General features: G+C 47.9%; 1 protein-coding gene across 1 annotated transcript in view; it reads left to right on the forward strand.

Annotated features, from left to right (window-relative positions):
• The window catches only part of LOC135884121 (collagen alpha-3(IV) chain-like), a 107992-nt gene that overhangs the window by 36669 nt on the left and 51091 nt on the right, over positions 1–20232 (forward strand). The window contains exons 8-15 of the mRNA XM_065411413.1: positions 1445–3116; positions 3217–3805; positions 5209–5286; positions 11522–11584; positions 11814–11870; positions 14016–14060; positions 14839–14892; positions 16622–16709. Of these exons, the coding sequence (XP_065267485.1) occupies positions 1445–3116; positions 3217–3805; positions 5209–5286; positions 11522–11584; positions 11814–11870; positions 14016–14060; positions 14839–14892; positions 16622–16709 (2646 nt within the window). The remainder of the gene's footprint in view (positions 1–1444; positions 3117–3216; positions 3806–5208; positions 5287–11521; positions 11585–11813; positions 11871–14015; positions 14061–14838; positions 14893–16621; positions 16710–20232) is intronic.

Below are 20232 nucleotides of genomic sequence, written 5' to 3' on the forward strand. Positions count from 1 at the left end.
TAGGAACCAAAGGAATACAGGTAACTCTGTAATATAATTATAACATTAGAAAGTTTTGCTTCAGATTTCTTCTTACTATGGTGAAATCTTTTGAAGAGGAAGTACTGTGAAGCAAAAATAATTTGCTCTACATACATTAATGGAGAATCTTTGCAGACTACTTTCACTAGAGTATGGGGACAAGGTGACATCAAAGGACACTGTCTTCACCTAACAGTGAAAGATAGAAGTAGGCTAACGGTTTAAGAGGAAGCTTAACTTCTTGGAGCCAGCCGTCAGTATTTACTAATAGAAAGCAGTAATGTGGCTTACATTACATTGGTATACAGTGTTTGGAAATCCTGTTCCTCTGCTAGCCAAGGAGTTAAATAATAAATAAACTAATAATAGCTGTCATAGACTTCACTCTTAGATGCTCTGATCCTGCCTTTTTAAGTGTTCATCTTCATGATGCTATCTGAAACTCCGAGAATATCTTCCAAGAAAACCTCCAAAGTTATACCATAAAAATAGGATGTTTTGTCACTCTCACTATTATATCACCCCATGATCAAATGTGTCTCAATGCAAATTACAATTGACCATAAGCAAATGTATTGTCTCGTAGACCCCAATCTTGCAATTGGATCCAGACAAGTGGATCTATACATCTGTGTAGAGTCCCAGTTTAGTCATTGGAGTCCTCATGAATGCAATATTTTGTCTGTGCAGATCTGATTACAGGAGTTGGATACACTGAAATTAATGTTAATTCTTCTTCGAGTGCTTGTTCATGTCCATTCCAACCAGGAGTGTGCACACTGTGTGCACGCCAGCCGGAAGATTTTTCCCTTAGCAGCGTCCGTAGGGTCGGCCTGAGCACCCCCTGGAGTCACGCCTTCATGGCGCCCAATATAGTGCCCTGCGACGCCCCACCCCCTCAGTTCCTTCTTACCGCTGGTGACGGTGGCTGGAACATCGCTCACTCTTGTGGCAAGCGCTTTGGCACACCATGGCCACAGCAGTGGCAGCCATCATCCCAATGGCCCTTTTGGACACCTTGGGCGTACCGCCAGAGTCAGGCCCAAGGTCCTGGTCGGCATCGGTGTTTTCGGCGTCTTTTGTTCCACCGCCAGCAACGCCGGCACCGCTGACCGAAGTGCCGACCCCGCTGTTACAAACAACTCCGGCACTGACCCTTCCTTCAATGGCACCGACGACGGCTTCAGCTCCAACTCCACTGGTGTCAACAAGGTCGGCACCGCCGGATCTAGTGGCTCCCGCACCAACTGCAGCACCGAGGCTCCCACCTCCCATCGAACACTGCGTGCCGAGAGACCCAAAGAGCACTGAAGGCAGTGAGCAAGGTCTGCTGCCAGTTTTCTCCTCATCATCCTCGCCAGATGAAGCAGTCACGGGGGCGTCAGTGGCCCCGGCTCTGGAGGATAATTGGGTTCTCCAGCAGCACCTCGCGTTTTCACCAAATGCATGGCAGTTGTCGCTGCGTTCCTGCGCAAGCGCCAGATTCAGGTTTTCCCATACCTCAACAACTGGCTGATCAAAGGCCACTCCAGATCCCAAGTGGAGGATCAGGTCGGCTTCATAAGAAGGACCTTCCTCAAACTAGGTCTCCTTCTCAACGAGGCCAAATCCACTCTGTCCCTGGTGCAGAGGATAGAGTTTACAGGCGCAGTGCTGGACTCAACCCAAGCCATGGCGTACCTCCCGGAAACTAGGTTTCAGTCTCTAGGGGACATCATACGGGGCCTTAGACAGTTCCCTACGACTACAGCAAGGAACTGCTTGAAACTGCTGGGGCACATGGCTGCATGCACCTACGTAGTACAGCATGCTAGACTCAGACTTCGCCCACTTCAGTCATGGCTGGCGTCGGTTTATCGACTGGCCTGGGACACTCTGGACAGCATTGTAACCCTGCCTCACCCTGTACTAGACTCCCTCCTGTGGTGGCTTGACCCACAGGTGGTTTGTGCGGGAGTACCTTTCACCAGCCCCCAGCCATCCCTCTCGTTAGTGACAGATGCCTTGGATCTGGGCAGGAGGGCACATTTGGGAGACCTCAGAACTCAGGGCCTCTGGTCTCAGGTGGACCTTGCTCAGCATATTCACGTCAGAGAGCTGAGAGCGGTGGGTCGGGCGTGCCAGGTTTTCAGAACCCATATATCAGGCAGATGGGTATCAGTCCTCACTGACAACACCACGGCAATGTTTTATATCAACAAACGGGGGTGCACGCTCCTCTCTCCTGTGCCAGGAAGCCCTCTGGGACTTCTGTGTAGAGCACTCAATACACCTGCAGGCTTCATACCTCCCCGAGGTGCAGAACAAGCTGGCGGACAGCCTCAGCTGAACTTTTCATGGCCACAAGTGGTCCCTCCGGTTGGACGTAGTGAGCTCAATTTTCCGTCTCTGGGGCTTTCCCCCGATAGACCTGTTTGCCACACGCAGCAACAGGAAGTGTCAACTATTTTGCTCCTTCATGAATCACAGTCTGGGTTCCATCACAGATGCCTTCCTTCTTCCATGGGGAGACTGTCTGCTCTCCGTGTTCCCACCAATACCGCTGGTCCACAAGCTGCTCCTCAAGGCCCACAGGGACAGGGACCAGGTCATATTGATAGCTCTGGCATGGCCACGCCAGCACTGGTTCACATCACTCCTGGAAATGTCCGTGGTGACCCCGCTCACCTTACCGTTGGTCCCGGACCTGATGACGCAGGATCACGGCCACCTCCGGCATCCGAACCTAGAGTCGCTCCACCTCACAGCTTGGATGCTCCATGGCTAAATGCTATGGAACTGTCCTGTTCTGATCAAGTCAGACAAGTTCTCCTTGGCAGTAGGAAGCCCTCTACAAGGGCAACGTACCTTGTCAAGTGGAAGAGGTTCCCTCTCTGGTCAGAGCAGCACCATCAGTCACCGATGCTTGCCCCAGTCCCTTTCATACTGGACTACCTCCTCCATCTTAAACAGGCTCTGTCCTTGTCATCAATAAGGGTCCACTTGGCTGCCATCTCCGCCTTCCATCCGGGCGCAGACAGCTTCTCGGTCTTCGTGAACCCCATGGTTACCCGTTTCCTCAAAGACCTCGACCAGCTCTACCTGCAAACTCATCAGCCTGTCCCAACCTGGGACCTTAACCTAGTTCTCGCCAGACTTACAGGCCCCCCCATTTGAGCCAATGGTGACGTGCTCCCTGCTTTATCTCTCTTACAGGGTGGCATTCCTGGTGGCGATAACCTCAGCTAGGAGAGTGTTGGAGCTCAGGGCACTTACATCTGAGCCCCCTTACACAGTATTTCATAAGGACAAGGTTCAGCTCAGACCACATCCGGCATTTCTCCCTAAAGTTGTCTTCCACTTTCACATGAACCAGGACATCTTCCTCCCAGTGTTTTATCCTAAGCCACATTCCTGCGACAGGGAGCGAAGGCTTCACTCATGGGATATCAGCAGAGCGCTGTCCTTCTATATAGAGAGAACTAAGCCATTCCAAAAGTCCGTCCAGTTATTCATAGCAGTGGCAGACAGGATGAAGGGCCCCCCCGTCTCTTCCCAGCGCATCTCGTTGTGGATCACACCTTGCATTCGGGAGTGTTACGGCCTGGCAAAGGTGCCAGCTCTGCCAATGACCGCTCACTCCACCAGGGCTCAGGCCTCCTCAGCTGCATTCCTGGCGCAGGTCCCCACCCAGAAGATCTGCAGACCAGCGACGTGGTCCTCGATACCCACGTTTACGACGCACTGTGCGATCACACAGCAGGCCAGAGACGATGCGGCCTTTGGACAAGCTGTGCTCCAATCAGTGGATGACTCCAACCCCACCTCCTGAACTTTGGCTTGTGAGTCACCTGGTTGGAATGGACATGAACAAGCACTCGAAGAAGAAAAAATGGTTACTCACCTTCTCGTAACTGTTGTTCTTCGAGATGTGTTGTTCATGTCCATTCCAATACCCACCCTCCTACCCCTCTATTGGAGTAGCCGGCAAGAAGGAACTGAGGGGGTGAGGGGTCGGCAGGGCACTATATTGGCCCAGGCCAACCCTACGGACGCTGCTAAGGGAACAGTCTTCTGGCTGGCACGCACACACCTGGTTGGAGTGGACATGAACAACACATCTTGAAGAACAACAGTTACGAGAAGGTGAGTAACCGTTTTTTATGTAATCACCTAGCTGGTAAACATATTTATTGAAATTGTCCTGGCTAAATTCCTATAAATGGAACTGATGACCTCAGGTGACCTTGACTCTTCCAAATTCTAGCTAGCTAGCCTCACAGAAGACATTACTATATTTGTTATATACTGATAACATACACAAAATAACATGTGAATGGCTGTTTAAAATGACTGCTGACAGTTTTTAGGATTTTTTTCTCTTCTCAGCAGCTCTCAGTGAAAGAGTGCACTAAAATTCCAACATTTTAGTTCAAACGTGAAAGCTGATTGTGTCAGGCAGCAATCTATTACAACCATCTATCTGTATGAGGCCTGGTCCACACTAACCCCCCACTTCGGACTAAGGTACGCAAATTCAGCTACGTTAATAACGTAGCTGAATTCGAAGTACCTTAGTCCGAACTTACCGCGGGTCCAGACGCTGCAGGCAGGCTCCCCCGTCGATGCCGCGTACTCCTCTCGCTGAGCTGGAGTACCAGCGTCGACGGCAAGCACTTCCGGGATCGATCAAGGATCGATTTATCGCGTCTAGACAAGATGCGATAAATCGATCCCAGAAGATCGATTGCTTACATCCGGACCAGGAAGTAAGTATAGACGTACCCTTATATTAGGCTGCAATCTTGAAAAGAATTTAGCAAAGGGACGATGTACTTTACTAACAGGTTAACTTCATCAGAGTGGGAGAAGAACTCCAACTGCTATGAGGAGAGATTCTTTAAATAGCGATTAGGGAGAAAGTGATGCTATATCAGTTTTGTAGAAACTGCATTGGAAACAACATTTATATCTGTGAGCTATTTCTAGGTACTGTGATGTAAATAAACATACACATCTCTTCTGCATGTAGAAAAGATAGAAATAACATTCAAAGTCATATACTTTTTGTGTGTCTTTTTAAGTGGAGGGGTGGGTGAATAAATAACCATTGTCATGCAAATTGATTTAATTTGGCAATGTCAGATTTCATGGATTTTGAATGCAGAATATTAACTTTATTTGAATCATCTTTCTTTTTATTTTCAGGGTGATCCTGGATCAGCAGGACCCCCTGGGCTCCCAGGAACAGTTATTGTGACATTAAGTGGACCAGATAATATGAAGGTAGTAAAATAATCATTTATAAACTAACTTGTGTGTTTTACCTTGGGCCACATTTGCTGTGGGTCATATATACAGTTGCTTTGCTCTGGGTCACAAGACAGAAGTTTCTCAGTATTTATACTTTTGGTATTTTATATTTATTCTATTTTCTCCTTCAGAGCCCAGCCCCCTCCTAAGCAAACCTTCATATGTCAGATAGAATGATGCAGGGCAGCTTCAACGTACGGTCTGTTTCCATCCACATCCTTATATTCCACACACCCCCACACATTAAAAATGAAATTCCACTCAACTTTCTGGCACATGCATGTGCCAAACCAATAGAACATTGAGAGGCTGTGCATTGAATGAGACTGTCTTGGCAATTGAAAGGACAGTCTTGTGACTGAGTCACTGGTCTGGAACTCAGGAGATGTAGGTTCAGTTCCCAGTTTTGCCACAGACTTCCTGCATGACCTTGGGCAAGTCACTTGAATTCAGTTCAGAGTTAGGTGCCTAACTTGCTTAGGCACTTTTGAAAATCCCACTAGGTGCCTAAATAGCTTTGAAAAAGTGGCCTTTAATGCCTCATTTCCATATCTGGAAAATGGGGATAACAATAATTTCTTTCTCCCACCCTTTGTCTTCTCTATTTAGATAGCAAGCTCTTATTATATGTTCATACAGCTGTCATAGATGAGGCAATGATACCAATATGCACATGTGCAGAGTGCCAGTGGGATGTTAGTGATCATTTGTAAAAAACCTGTTGTGGAAACAAAAACCAGTGGGTATGTGCAAAGTAGAACACTTTCAGCTTGGCCAAACCAAATGGATTTTCAGTAGACTGCGAAAGGCTATGTTGACCTATAGCCCATGTCCCTGACAAATTTCAAGTTTTTATCCCAAATCACTGAGGCCCAGATCCTCCAAGGTATTTATTTAGGCACTGATATCCCATTGAAATCAATGGGAGTTAGGCTCAGATCTTCAAAGATATCTAGGTGCCTGAGGGTATGTCTACACTATGAGAGTAGTTCGATTTTACTTAAAGCGAATTTGTGGAACCGATATTACAAAGTCGAACGTGTGTATCCACACTAAGGACAGTAATTCGACTTTGTGAGTCCACACTAACGGGGCAAGCGTCGACATTGGAAGCGGTGCACTGTGGGCAGCTATCCCACAGTTCCCGCAGTCCCCGCTGCCCATTGGAATTCTGGGTCGAGCCCCCAATGCCTGCTGGGGCAAAAAATGTGTCGAGGGTGGTTTTGGGTAACTGTCGTCATTCAACCCTCACTCCCGCCCTCCCTCCGTGAAAGTGCCGGCGGGCAATCAGTTCGCGCACTTTTCTGGTGATTGACCGCGCGGACGCCACAGCACTGTGAGCATGGAGCCCGCTGTGATCATCGCTGCAGTTATGGCTGTTGTCAACACCTCGCACCTTATCGTCCACCTTTTTCAGAGGCAGATGCTGAGAAATCGGGCGAGGAGGCTACGGCAGCGCGGTGAGGACATTAAGTCTGAGAGGAGCACAAACCTCTCACAAAGCACAGGACCCCGCGCCGTGAACATCATGGTGGCAATGGGTCATGTTGATGCTGTGGAACGGCGATTCTGGGCCCGGGAAACAAGCACGGACTGGTGGGACTGCATAGTACTGCAGGTCTGGGATGAATCACAGTGGCTGCGAAACTTTCGGATGTGTAAGGGAACTTTCCTGGAACTTTGTGAGTTGCTGTCCCCTGCCCTGAAGCGCAAGGACACCCGGATGCGAGCAGCCCTGACTGTCCAGAAGCGAGTGGCCATAGCCCTCTGGAAGCTTGCAACGCCAGACAGCTACCGGTCAGTCGCGAACCAATTTGGAGTGGGCAAATCTACCGTGGGGGTTGCTGCGATGCAAGTAGCCAACGCAATCGTTGAGCTACTGCTCTCAAAGGTAGTGACCCTGGGAAACGTGCAGGTGATCATAGATGGCTTCGCTGCGATGGGATTCCCAAACTGCGGTGGGGCTATAGATGGAACTCACATCCCTATCCTGGGACTGGACCACCAGGCCAGCCAGTACATTAACCGAAAGGGCTACTTTTCAATGGTGCTGCAAGCACTGGTGGACCATAGGGGACGTTTTACCAACATCAACGTCGGATGGCCGAGCAAGGTTCATGATGCTCACGTTTTCAGGAACTCTGGTCTGTTTAGACGGCTGCAGGAAGGTATTTACTTCCCGGACCACAAAATAACTCTTGGGGATGTGGAGATGCCTATAGTGATTCTCGGGGACCCAGCCTACCCACTAATGCCCTGGCTCATGAAGCCCTATACAGGCGCCCTGGACAGTGAAAAAGAACTCTTCAACTACCAGCTGAGCAAGTGCAGAATGGTGGTGGAGTGTGCTTTTGGACGTCTGAAGGGGAGATGGAGAAGCTTACTGACTCGCTCTGATCTCAGCGAAACCAATATCCCCATTGTTATAGCAGCTTGCTGTGTGCTCCACAATCTCTGTGAGAGCAAGGGGGAGACGTTTATGGCGGGGTGGGAGGTTGAGGCAAATCGCCTGGCTGCTGATTACACCCAGCCAGACAGCCAGGCGATTAGAAGAGCCCAACGGGACACGCTGTGCATCTGGGAAGCTTTGAAAGCTAGTTTCCAGAGTGAGCAGGGTAACCTGTGACTATTAAGTTTGTTTAAACAGAAGCTGAACCTGCTCCCGTTTCTTTACACAGTTAATGTTGACTATCCTCTCCAGTTACCAACCCCCTTCCCCCCTTCCAACACACCTTTAAAAATAAAATAAATGAAACTTTGTTCATTAACACCGTTTTTTTTATTAAGGATTTCATGGTAAAGTGTTGAAACTGGGACGCAGACTGTGGTGGGGAGCGGGTGTAGTGATGGAAACGATGCTTCTAAACTCGAGGAATGACAGGCTCCTGCTCCTAGAGCAGTCCGCAGTGGTGGACTGGTTGTTTCAACGGAGCCTGCCACCCCTCCTTTTCGGGACTCTGTGTGTGGGGGCTATGTGACTTTGTGGTGTGGGAGGGCGGTTACAGATCCCCTGCTGCATGGCTCTGTCATCCAGGCTAAGGACCGCTGCATAAGATCTGTTTTTCGCCCTCCCCCGCCACAAACTCACATAGCCCCCCACACACAGAACATGAAAACCACCTCCCAGACTGACCAGGGTGCCTAGTGACTGCAATGTGTGTGTGACCTTCTGCTGAACCTGCCCCCGTGTCTGTACCCTGGTAAAGGTGACTGTCCTCTCCAATTACCAACCCCCTTTCCCCCCTTCAAACACACTCTCCTCTAAAAGAACATGACGGAAACAGTAATTAACAGAAACGTATTTTTTATTAACAACTACACAGTTAGGGGATGAAATTGGGACGGGGCTTGGGTGAGATGCTTTTGGAGTGAAGGAAAGGACTTATCAAATCTTTGGGAAAGAGAGCCTTCTGCAATTTGAGCAGTCTGCAGGGGTGGAGTGACTGTTTTCACGGCCCCTGCCGCCCCTCCTTCTTGGGACTTTGGGTGAGGGGGGGATGGGACTTTGTGGCGGGGGAGGGCGGTTAGAGATAGAATGCAGAGGGGCTCTGTCCTCCTGCCTCCGGTCCTGCAGAACATCTACAAGGCACCGGAGCGTGTCCGTTTGCTCCCTCATTAGTCCAAGCAGCGTTTGAGTCGCCTGCTGGTCTTCCTGCCGCCACCTGTCCTCCCGTTCGCTATGTGATCGCTGGTATTGTGACATGTTCTCCCTCCACTGGGTCTGCTGTGCCGCCTCGGCTCGGGAGCAGCCCATAAGTTCTGAGAACATCTCGTCCTGTGTCCTTTTCTTTCGTCGCCTGATCTGCGCTAGCCTCTGGGAGGGGGATGCCTGGGTAGCTCGGGAGACACTCGCAGCTGTGGGATGGGAAAAAGGGAGTGAATTCCTCACAAAGATACAGTTTTGCGAACAATGAATATAGTCTTTCTCTGTGAACAAGACCATGCACAGTACCTATCACATGCGCACTCAGTACAAGGTCGAATTTTCGGCCTTCCCATTGAGTGCCTGGGGTCTTGCTGTACAGATCCCATGGTAAGCCGTAGACTTTTGGCTGCTTAAAGCTTAATTTATAGCAGTGCCCTCCTTACACGTTCCAAGCAATGCTCCTAGCGTTGGCCAGTTCCTGCTGCCGGCAATCCGGCCAGCATGAACTCTGCCCATGTCCCACCCCCCTCGCGGCTGTCCCTGGGAAAGATCCCTGCATGCTGCCCCTGTCCCACCTCCACCGCGTGGCTGTAAACCGCCGGTTACAGTTCTGTAAAGGAACAGGCAATCAGTCCCAATACTAACATTCCCCTAATTCAAAGCAGGTCACCATGAGTGATATCACTCTAATGAGGATTTCGGAGACACAGAAAGACTGCATGCTGCGTGAATGCCAGCAAACACCAGGGCCGTATGCCGCCATGCTTTGCGAGGCAATGATCCCGGAGTACTTGCTGCTAGCCTGGCGCGGAAAAGTTTCCTACCATGGAGGACGCAATAAGGCCGCTCTCCCCAGGAACCTGATGCAAAGGCTTTCACAATACCTCCAGGAGAGCTTCCTGGAGATGTCCCAGGAGGATTTCTGCTCTATCCCCGGACATATTGACAGAATTTTCCAGTAGCTGCACTGGCAAGGACTAAAAACTAAAGCGCCTAGGGCAAAGTAATCATAAAAAACCGGACATGTTGACAAACTTTTCCAGTAGCTGCTCTGGCAAGGACTAAAAACTAAAGCGCCTAGGGCAAACTAATCATGAAAAACCCATTGTTAAGATACCATTCCTATTCTGTTCAAAATAAATGTTTAAAACACTTACCTACTGATCCTTCCCCTGATTCACGGTCCGGGTTACCGCCTTGGGAGGGTTGGTAGGGGATCTCCGTGAGGGTGATGAAGAGATCCTGGCTGTCGGGGAAATCAGCGTTGAAAGCGCTGTCGACTGCCTCGTCCTCCTCATCTCCTTCCTCATCTTCCCCGTCCGCGAACATCTCGGAGGAAGCGGCCGTCGACAATACCCCATCGTCAGAGTCCACGGACAGTGGTGGGGTAGTGGTGGCGGCCGCACCTAGAATGGAATGCAGTGCCTCGTAGAAACGGCATGTCTGGGGCTGGGATCCGGAGCGTCCGTTTGACTCTTTGGTCTTCTGGTACCCTTGTCTCAGCTCCTTGATTTTCACGCGGCACTGCGTTGCATCCCGGCTGTATCCTCTCTCCGTCATGGCTTTTGAGATCTTCTCGTAGATCTTCGCATTCCGTTTTTTCGATCGCAGCTCCGAAAGCACGGACTCATTGCCCCACACAGCGATCAGATCCAAGACTTCCCGATCAGTCCATGCTGGGGCCCTCTTTCTATTCTGCAATTGCATGGTCACCTCTGCTGGAGAGCTCTGCATCGTTGCCAGTGCTGCTGAGCTCGCCACGATGTCCAAACAGGAAATGAGATTCAAACTGGCCAGACAGGAAAAGGAATTCAAATTCAAATTTTCCTGTGTGGCTGGTGGCTGGTCAGAGCATCCGAGCTCGGACTGCTGTCCAGAGCATCAACAGAGTGGTGCACTGTGGGATAGCTCCCGGAGCTATTAGCGTCGAATTCCATCCACACCTACCCTAATTCGACATGGCCATGTCGAATTTAGCGCTACTCCCCTCATCGGGGAGGAGTACAGAAATCGATTTAAAGAGACCTCTATGTCGAAATAAATAGCTTCGTTGTGTGGACGGGTGCAGGGTTAATTCGAGTTAACGCTGCTAAATTTGACATAACCTCCTAGTGTAGACCAGGCCTGAGTCACTAGAGCTGTTCCAAAAAGGCTCACAAAAATATTTTTATACAGGTAAAAGTATATTTTCCCCCTTTTCACTTGAAAATGATTAAAATGTTTTTGTTCAAACTTTCCAAAAATTTTTTACTCAGGTTAAGAACAAATCTGGAAAATTTCAGTCCAAGAGGCAAACATCTGAGAAAATGATTGGTCCCTTGATTTGCAAGTGGCAAATCACCTCAGTCACGGATAGTGATTAAAAAATTGCCAACTTTTCTACCTGCTTAATCAGGCTACTAACGTTATCTCTGCCTTATCCAGATCAAGCTTTTAATTTATTTAATTATTCAAACTTGTTTGTAATTTGGGTTTCCCTATGTATAAAACACCTAGAGTTTTTTTTGGGGGGGCACTGAAAAATCTGAAAGACTAAATAAATATTTTATTTTGTTGTGACAGGGCTTGAAAGGAGATAAAGGAGAGAAAGGATCAAGGGGTCTCCCAGGACCAGTTGGGTCATTGGTAAGTGATCAAAGTAAATCTCTCAAAATCCAGGACCTTCATACAGCATCACATTCACATGGAAAACGTTGCTATTTGGAGTCCATATTTATACTACTTGGTCTAGCCATCCATTAAGATCTATTAACAGCGGCTGTAATCAGACTTCATTGTACAAGGTAATAAAATAATACAAAATGGATTAAGATGCAAAAATGTGAATCTGAAAATATGTGTGGATTTGTTACAGGGTTTTCCTGGAGATTTTCAAAGTGAAAAAGGTGACCCAGGAGAGCCTGGCCCGCAGGTACGTGTGAAAAATTAAACCCTTTAAAGTGCCATTCTTCTCTGAAAACATTTCTGTGTTATTGTGGAGTTCCAGCTTTGTCTTTCAATGACTTCCAGAGCAAATTTATTAGGCTTCCAGGTGAAAAGAGATTTTTGTCCAGTGAACTCAACCTGGAATCTGAAAGTCAAGTGAGTGTTCTTTCTGGCACATGCTTCCTGAGCTGTACTTAAAGCTCAGTTGAGGGCGCACTTCTGGATATCATAGGGCAAAGGTTCTGTGATTGGAACTTGGTCAACAGTTCTGTTATGATGCATGAGCCAGAAAGGAATCCTGCTCGCTCTCCAATAGATGTAGTGGCTGTTCAGTGCTAGCAGGAGTAAAGATACTTTAAGTAGACATATTTTTGTCAATTAAGGCAGAAGACATGAGTCTGAATACACTCCACTCCAACAGGTCTGTGGAGAAAGGAGCCATCTTTCGATAGTTTTCTTACCATATCAGTACTTCATGCAGTTTCAAAGGACTGATTCCAGTGTTTGAAATATTGCATGTAAATAATAAGACTGATAGCAATGAAGGTATAAGAGGTTAATTTTATCTCTGCACATTTTGCAAAGAGTTTAATAGGTGCGAATGGTAGTTTTTATAATCTTTGTAGGAAGCATATAGATTTGGAAAGAAACAGGAAATGTATTCAAAGAATCAGTTTTCAGCCTTTGAGCCTGCTAATTTTGTACCACTTACTTATGGTGTGATCCAGGAGCCCTTCCTCACATCAAAGTCTCATGGGCTTCAATAGCTTTATTCATATGAGTAATAACTGCAAGACTGGGCCTGTAATGTGCTTATATTGAATTTATGATGATTATGGGGTTCTCTGAGATCCTCTGATGAAAGATGCTATTTACAGTAATTTGCAATATTATTTTTATAAAAAGGTAAATTATGAAAAATCTCTTTTCTGTTTGACTTCTTAGTGCAAAATAGTAAATATTTATGTAACCCAACATGTCAGAGCTTCTCATGATTCCTCCTCAGCCTCTACTGCTTCTTCTCTTCACTGTCTCTTCTTCACAAGTGCATTTGTGATGGCCACCCTCTTGGCCAACACAGTGAGGCTTGAACTATCTCTTGTTAAGTCCTGTCATTCTTTCCCCTCTTCTTTCTAGTACAAGTGCTCATGCCTTGGCCATCTTTTGCCATGTAATCTTTTCCCCTCTTCAGTATATCCAAAAGCTGCTGCTAAACTGAACTTCCTCCCCCACTGCTCTGACTGACTCACTTTCCACCTACCTCGTATTCTTTCACTGACTCACTTTCCACCCACCTCGTATTCTTTCACTGACTCCTATCTTTCTTGCATCAAATTCGAGTTCCTCATGCTCATCTTCAAAGTGCTAAATAATCTCTCGTTTGCCTACATCTCTCCTCCTGTTTCCTCCTATTATCCTTCTGCACACACACTCTCCTTCCTAGGCCTCTCTTTTTAATTATTGTTAATATTTTTGATATTTATACTGCAGTAGAAACTAGAGACCAACCAAGCCAGGGCTTTGTTGTGCCAAACTCTGTACATACACACAGAAAATTACAGTCTCTGCCCCAAATAATTTAGTCATCTTCTTCTTCCACTCTTACTTTTACACTTTATTTCCTGCTTGCACTACGTTCAGAACAGTCTCCCAATTCTTTTTCACCAAATGGCTGCTCTCACTTTTCTCCTTTTGAAATCATTCCTTAAACCCATTTCCTGCACGAGTCTTTTCTACCTTATTTCCTCAGCTGTCTCTTTTTATCAGAGCTGTTGTCTTGTTTACTGTCTTGTCTTTTGTTTGCCTCACTTCAAAGAGCATCCTGCAGGTCAGTGGGACTCTGCTGGTGAAAGAGGTTGCATTTACCACCCCTTTGTAGGACTATTAGCTCTTTAGTCAGAGGAATGTCTTACTCTGTGTTTTGTAAAGCTCTGTGTGCATTGGCAGAGCTATAAGTGATTAGCAACAATAATGTACATTTTAAAATAACTTAAATCTCTGTCCTAGAGCTGTAAGGATAGAAAGCACAGACATGAGTGGAGAATTTGGCCATTTGTTCTCCAGAATGCAGCATCACTTGTTACCTTTTTGTGATTGTGCACGTGGGTTTTTTGTTTTTGTTTTTTGGTAGGGTAAACCTGGAAAAGATGGTACCCCCGGTCCACATGGCTTTCTGGTAATGAAGACACCTTTTAATTGTTCTTTTATATTAATAAGAGCTGTGTAAGTGTGACAGGACTGTATCTCTGTGTATATACAGCTCTTCTCTACTTCGATTTGCACTTGAAATATACATCTGAATACATTTTGAAACTGTATTCCTATACACCAAGCTTTGGGCCAGAGATCCAGGCACAGAGGGGATGCTTTGCATGCAGTCTTCCCTGCTTTCATGCAGACAGGGGGACCGGCTGCCTCTGTAGCATTCTTTCCCCTCCAGACCTTACACAGGCTTGGGCAGTCTCTAGGGAGGAGTGGCTGGGCTGGAGAGATTCACATTGTCCCCCATCTAGCTCTGTTAAAATGAGTCAGAAAAGAAAATATAGCTGATAATGTGTTATTTTATCCGCTTCAAACCCTTGGGAGTCGTGGGGGCAACCGCAATCAGAGATGTCCAAATAGCAAAGCTTCAAATGGGCTACAGTTCACTGAGGGGAGGCCCTGAGGTGGCCATAGTCAGTATGGGATAGAGGGCCTCCATGCAGATGTACTTGTCCTCCTGAAGATGTCCCTTGATCTGCCAGATTTGAAGGTTGGGCTTATAGGCATGTAAACCCAATAGGATGATGTGGGGAGATCTCCGTACAGGAATTCTCACAGGGACTTCCTCCCCCTGAGACACTCTCACTCTTTTTTCCATCAGTAGGAATGATCTAAGCTTTTAATGTTGGATTTTATGTATGAAATAGGTAGAGGACTAACCCCTAATAATAATTCTGTGCTCTCATCTACAGGGAGAGAAGGGTGAGCGCGGCTACCCAGGATCGCCTGGCATAGCAGGCACTAAGGTAATTATGTAATATCCTTGTTATTTTGGGGTTGGGTTTTCTGGTTTGTTTATTGGATTTTGACTCATATATCACTAGACATACAGTGTTCCTCATAAATGAAATCATTTAATAAACACCATAAACAGCAATCCACTCAGCTCTACTTAATATGAAGTTCAGCTAAGAGATCTGTCTGATTAACATAGGCTGTGAAGGCTTCTGAGTATGTTTTTAATGTATCTAACTGATGGCCTATTTTAATGTATCTAACTGATGGCCATGTTTTCTCATGCAGGGGAGGAAAGGAGACATTGGCCCACCAGGATTTCCTGGCCCCGTAAGTGCAAATTGTGCTTAGATTAATATGGTAATGTCATTTTTTTTTAATGTTCACATAAAAGTAATGCCATTTTGACTGAAGGATGCCATAGTGAAATCCCCATGGTGCCATGAGTAAAGCACTGCTGTGTCAAAATATGGAGTCAGTGGGGCTCTCCCCCCGTGTGCAGAGCTCATTGCAAGAATGGGCCCCAAGAAGCACGCACCTCATTCATTTCAACTGGAGAGATAATTGTCATGAAACAGTCATGAAAGTTCACAATAGTTAAATTTCCGAAGTGAAACCATAATCCGGTCTAGAACAATTGCTGCTAGTTTTTAAATACCAAAAGACTTTGTAAACTAGAAACAAAATCATCTCATTGATGCATGCATGCGGTTTCTGACTTTCCTGGAAGCCCATGTACATGTCTGAGGGCAGCCTTTGATCCCAGTTGCTTACACTCACTCCTTTTTTAAAACATTAACCTGTTTGTAGCATCTGGCTTAGCAAGAGCTTTGTACAAAATAAATAAATTAGTAAATGAAAAATTTTTGTGAGCTTCAAGCTCAGTCTTTGACATTTCTTTAATTTCAGGGCTAACATTCATGTTATGTTGTTTGATTTATATGTGCCTCACTATACTGCGTGTGGTTAGGCAATGGTGATCACTATTATCTGGCCACTGTCAAATGAATGAAATACATACAGTGGTTTGAAAGGTGGCTGATGGTCAACTTGGTTTATTCACCAGGAAAATAATCCACAAAGGAGCAATAACTTCTTGTTCTCTCTAAGTTCCAGTTTTGCTCATGCACATGTTTCATGCAAACTTGGTAGCACTGTAGTATTATCATTTATGGAAACCTCCATCCTTTATGTACATATAATACACTGGCTTAATGTTTGTGAATGTCTCCAGCTTGCCCCAGTGACCATACTCACAGGTGAGAGATTTCTCCTTCAGTGCAAGTAGTGCTGAAAGTCCCAGGACTGTCTGCATGTATGTGGCCATAGCTCATTACACATATATATAGAACCTAACTTCAAATACGGTGGCTTGTGAACAATTATTCTGGAATTAGCAATGAGCAAATATAAAGTCTTGTGATGTCATAAGGTCAAAAGAATGGCCTACATCCCAATATTTCTCCCAACAGAACAGCCAGTCTAGGAATAATCAGTATTGGTTTAGCTGCTGTTTAGCGTCACACAGCCTCTCCAGACCCTGTGTCTTGCAAGTAAACTGAAGGATCCTGACAAATACAGGAACCTTCCTCGGCCTACATGACCTGGGGTTTGAGAGTTAATGGAAGAAATCAGGTGTATCTGAAAGCAAATTACTCATGTCAAGCACTCGTTATGGGAGACTGCCTTTCTCGTCATTGTTACTATTCTTTCTCTCTCTCTCTTGCTGTCTCTTTTAAGACAAAGTATTATGATGAGGTGGCTGGTGAAAAAGGAGATGAAGGATATCCAGGACCCCCAGGACTTAAAGGTCAACCTGGCATACCTGGTGAGAGAGCTCTGAAAACTATAAACATAATAGAAAAAGCAATCTATGCCAAGGGCTTGATCATGCACAGCACAGGGAGGAAGAGTTGTCACATGGAACCTGAGCCTGCACTCATGAGAGTGCCACTGTGCAGCCATCAAATTCCTGCCATCAAGTAGTAGAAGTGAGACCGAAGAGGCTCATAGCTAAGTGCCTGACTTGTATTCTGAGCATCACAGTGAAGGCCATATTCAGACTATGGGAGAAGGGACACAAGGACCCTGACACTTACTTCTGTTCTTTTCACCCTTACTTGTGTGCCCCTGCTCACACTCTCACTGGAACACATCATCATCAACACATCTTTGCCACACACCAGGCAAGGAATTGAAAGATGAAGGCCATAATCAGTCCCTAGGATCTTTTTCCCCTTTCATCCTGATTTTAATGCATGCCATTCGGAAATGGTAAAGGCATCAACATTGGTTTTAACTGTTCGTTTTTTTTAATTTGGTAATGCTATAAAATGAAAACATACTGCCAAAAATCAAAAACAAACCCTGATCAGTTTGTCATCCAGGACACATCACTGTGTAGTGAAGGGTTTGTGTGTTAAACTCTGACACAGTAGATGCAATTTGTTTGCCTCGTATACATCCTCACCAACCCTGACTTTATTCTTTAGAGCCCCAATTCTGTAAACCTTTATATACACAAGTGGTCTCATAGAGTTCAATGGGGGCTACTCACCTGTATAAAGTTACTCATGTTACTGAAGTCAGTGGGAATTGAGGGCACCCAATACCTTGCAGGGGTGCTCAACACTCGGCCTATTGTAATGGTTTGATCCCATGACTGTTGTGCACATAAAGCTCTCATTGGATGTCAGTGGCAGTTCTTTGTGTAACAATTGCAGGACTGGATAAATGACAAATCCCTATTAGGCAAAATCAGATTAAAACTCACAGTTCAAAATATGTGTAACATTTTGGTTTTTAAGTCAAAATTGCTGTTCAGCCTTATTATACAATCCAGCTTGTAGTTAAAAACACAACACAGGTATTTGAATAGTGAAAATTCAATATATACAGTGGTTTAATTCAGATTTTTAATATATTGCTTTTGCAGGGCCAAGAGGTCCCCTAGGTGTGACAGGAAGACCAGGTATGTGTCATGAACCAACAGCACACTAAAAAGCCTAATGCAGTATTCGTTTTGCTTATTTTACTTACTTAGTATTACTTACTTAGTATTTTGAAGGCAGTGATCATTTCTCATGTTTGAAAATGGACATCTCTAGGGGTATGTCTACACTGGTGTGCATACCTGAGTACAGTAACTCCTTGCAATGATGATTGTGAAGCTTGGTTGAGGTGGTGAAGTCAGAGCGTGGAAGAGGGTGGGATATTTCTAAATATCTGCTAAATAATGAACTAGCATTCAGCTGAGCCCTCAAGGGTTAACACGTTGTTGTTAATGTAGCCTCACACTCTACAAGGTAGCACAAATGGAGGGAGGGGAGACAGCATGGCAGACAGAGACAGAGACACACATACCGTGTGTGTGTGTGTGTGTGTGTGTGTGTGTGTGTGTGTGTGTGAGAGAGAGAGAGAGAGATGCGCATTGCCCCTTTAAGTACGCTGACCCCACTCTAGGTACATTGCCTTTTTAAGTAGATCAGCAAGTTGAGACAGCAGCTGCTGCCAGGAAGCTCCCTGTTGTGTCCCCCACTGCTCTATAGAGATTAGGGTTACCATACGTCCGGTTTTTCCCGGACATGTCCGGCTTTTCGGCAATCAAACCCCCGTCCGGGGGGAATTGCCGAAAAGCCAAACATGTCCGGGAAAATGCCGGCCGGGCACTTCCTCTCCCACGGCTGCTCTGCTCCGCTCCTCCCCTCTCAGACTTTCCGAGCCGAGCTGCCCGAGCCAGCGCTATCGGCTTCGGGCAGCCCCCCTTGCCTCCGGACCCCCGGCCGCCGGAGCAGAGCAGCTGGAGCCGGGTAGGAGAAGTGCCTGGCCGGCGGCTCGGGGTCCGGAGGCAGGGGGGGCGGCCCGAAGCCGGTAGCGCTGGCTCGGGCAGCTCGGCTCTTAAAGTCTGAGAGGGGAGGAGCGGAGCAGCTCAGCTGGAGCCCGGGAGGGGAAGTGCCCGGCTGGGGGCGCAGGGTCCGGAGGCAAGGGGGCTGCCCGAAGCCGGTAGCGCTCGGGCAGCCCGGCTCTTAAACAGAACCAAAGAGTCAGCGGAGGAGCAAAGCCTCCAGCCGCGGCTGCTCTGCTCCTCCCCGACTCTTCGGCTCTGTTTAAGAGCCGAGCTGCCCGAGCGCTATGGGCTTCAGGCAGCCCCCATGCCTCCGGACCCTGCGCCGCCGGGCGGGCACTTCCCCGCCCGGGCTCCGGCGGCGCAGGGTCCGGAGGCACGGGGGCTGCCCGAAGCCGGTAGCGCTCGGGCAGCCCGGCTCTTAAACAGAGCCGAAGAGTCAGCGGAGGAGCAGAGCCTCCACGGCTCTGCTCCTCCCCTGACTCTTCAGCTCTGTTTAAGAGCCGGGCATGGGGGCTGCCCGAAGCCGGTAGCGCTCGGGCAGCCCGGCTCTTAAACAGAGCCGGGCTGCCCGAGCGCTACCGGCTTCGGGCAGCCCCCATGCCTCCGGACCCTGCGCCGCCGGAGCCCGAGAGGGGAAGTGCCCGGCTGGGGGCGCAGGATCCGGAGGCATGGGGGCTGCCCGAAGCCCAAGCGCTACCGGCTTCACGGTTTGCCGGGCAGCCTCCAGACCCTGCGCCCCCGGCTGGGCGCTTCCCCTCCCGGGCTCCAGCTGCGCTGGGCAAGCGCCGGCCGGGGGCGCAGGGTCTGGGGGCTGCCCGGCAAACCGTGAAGCCGGTAGCGCTCCGGCAGCCCTTTCCCCGTGGCTGGGAGTGGGAGGGAGGAGGGGGCGGAGTTAGGGCGGGGAAGGGGCGGAGTTGGGGTGGGGAAATGGGCGGGGCCAGGGCCCGTGGAGGGTCCTCTTTTTTTATTTAATAGATATGGTAACCCTAATAGAGATGGGGTAAGCAGGGGGCAGGAGCAGGGGGGAGGGGGACACCCTTACATTAGCCTCCCTCATCCCCCCTGTGAACAGCAAGCAGAAAGCTCCCAGGAGCAGCTCCAAGGCAGAGGGCAGGAGCAGCACATGGCAGTGGGGGGAGGGACAGCTGAACTGCCGGCAATTGGTAGCCTGCTGGGCGGTTGCCGCACAGGGAACTTAGGGGAGTGGGGAGCTGATAGGGGGGCTACCGGTCAACCCTGGTTCCAAGCCCCCACCAGCTAGCTGCAATAGGCTGCTCTTTCTGTAAGCAGTGGACAAAGCAGGTGTCTGCCAAACAACGTTATAAGGGAGCATTGCACAACTTTAAATGAGCATGTTCCCTAATTGATCAGCAACATAACAAGGAAGCAACGTTAACCGGGATGACTTTAAGTGAGGAGTTATTGTACTAGATCATGTGCATGCAGGTGTAATCCAGGCAAACCCACCCTGAGAGTGCACCTTTGTTGTGCTGGTCACACGTAG

Source organism: Emys orbicularis, chromosome 9 (assembly GCF_028017835.1).
Source record: "Emys orbicularis isolate rEmyOrb1 chromosome 9, rEmyOrb1.hap1, whole genome shotgun sequence".
Taxonomy (NCBI): Eukaryota; Metazoa; Chordata; order Testudines; family Emydidae; genus Emys; species Emys orbicularis.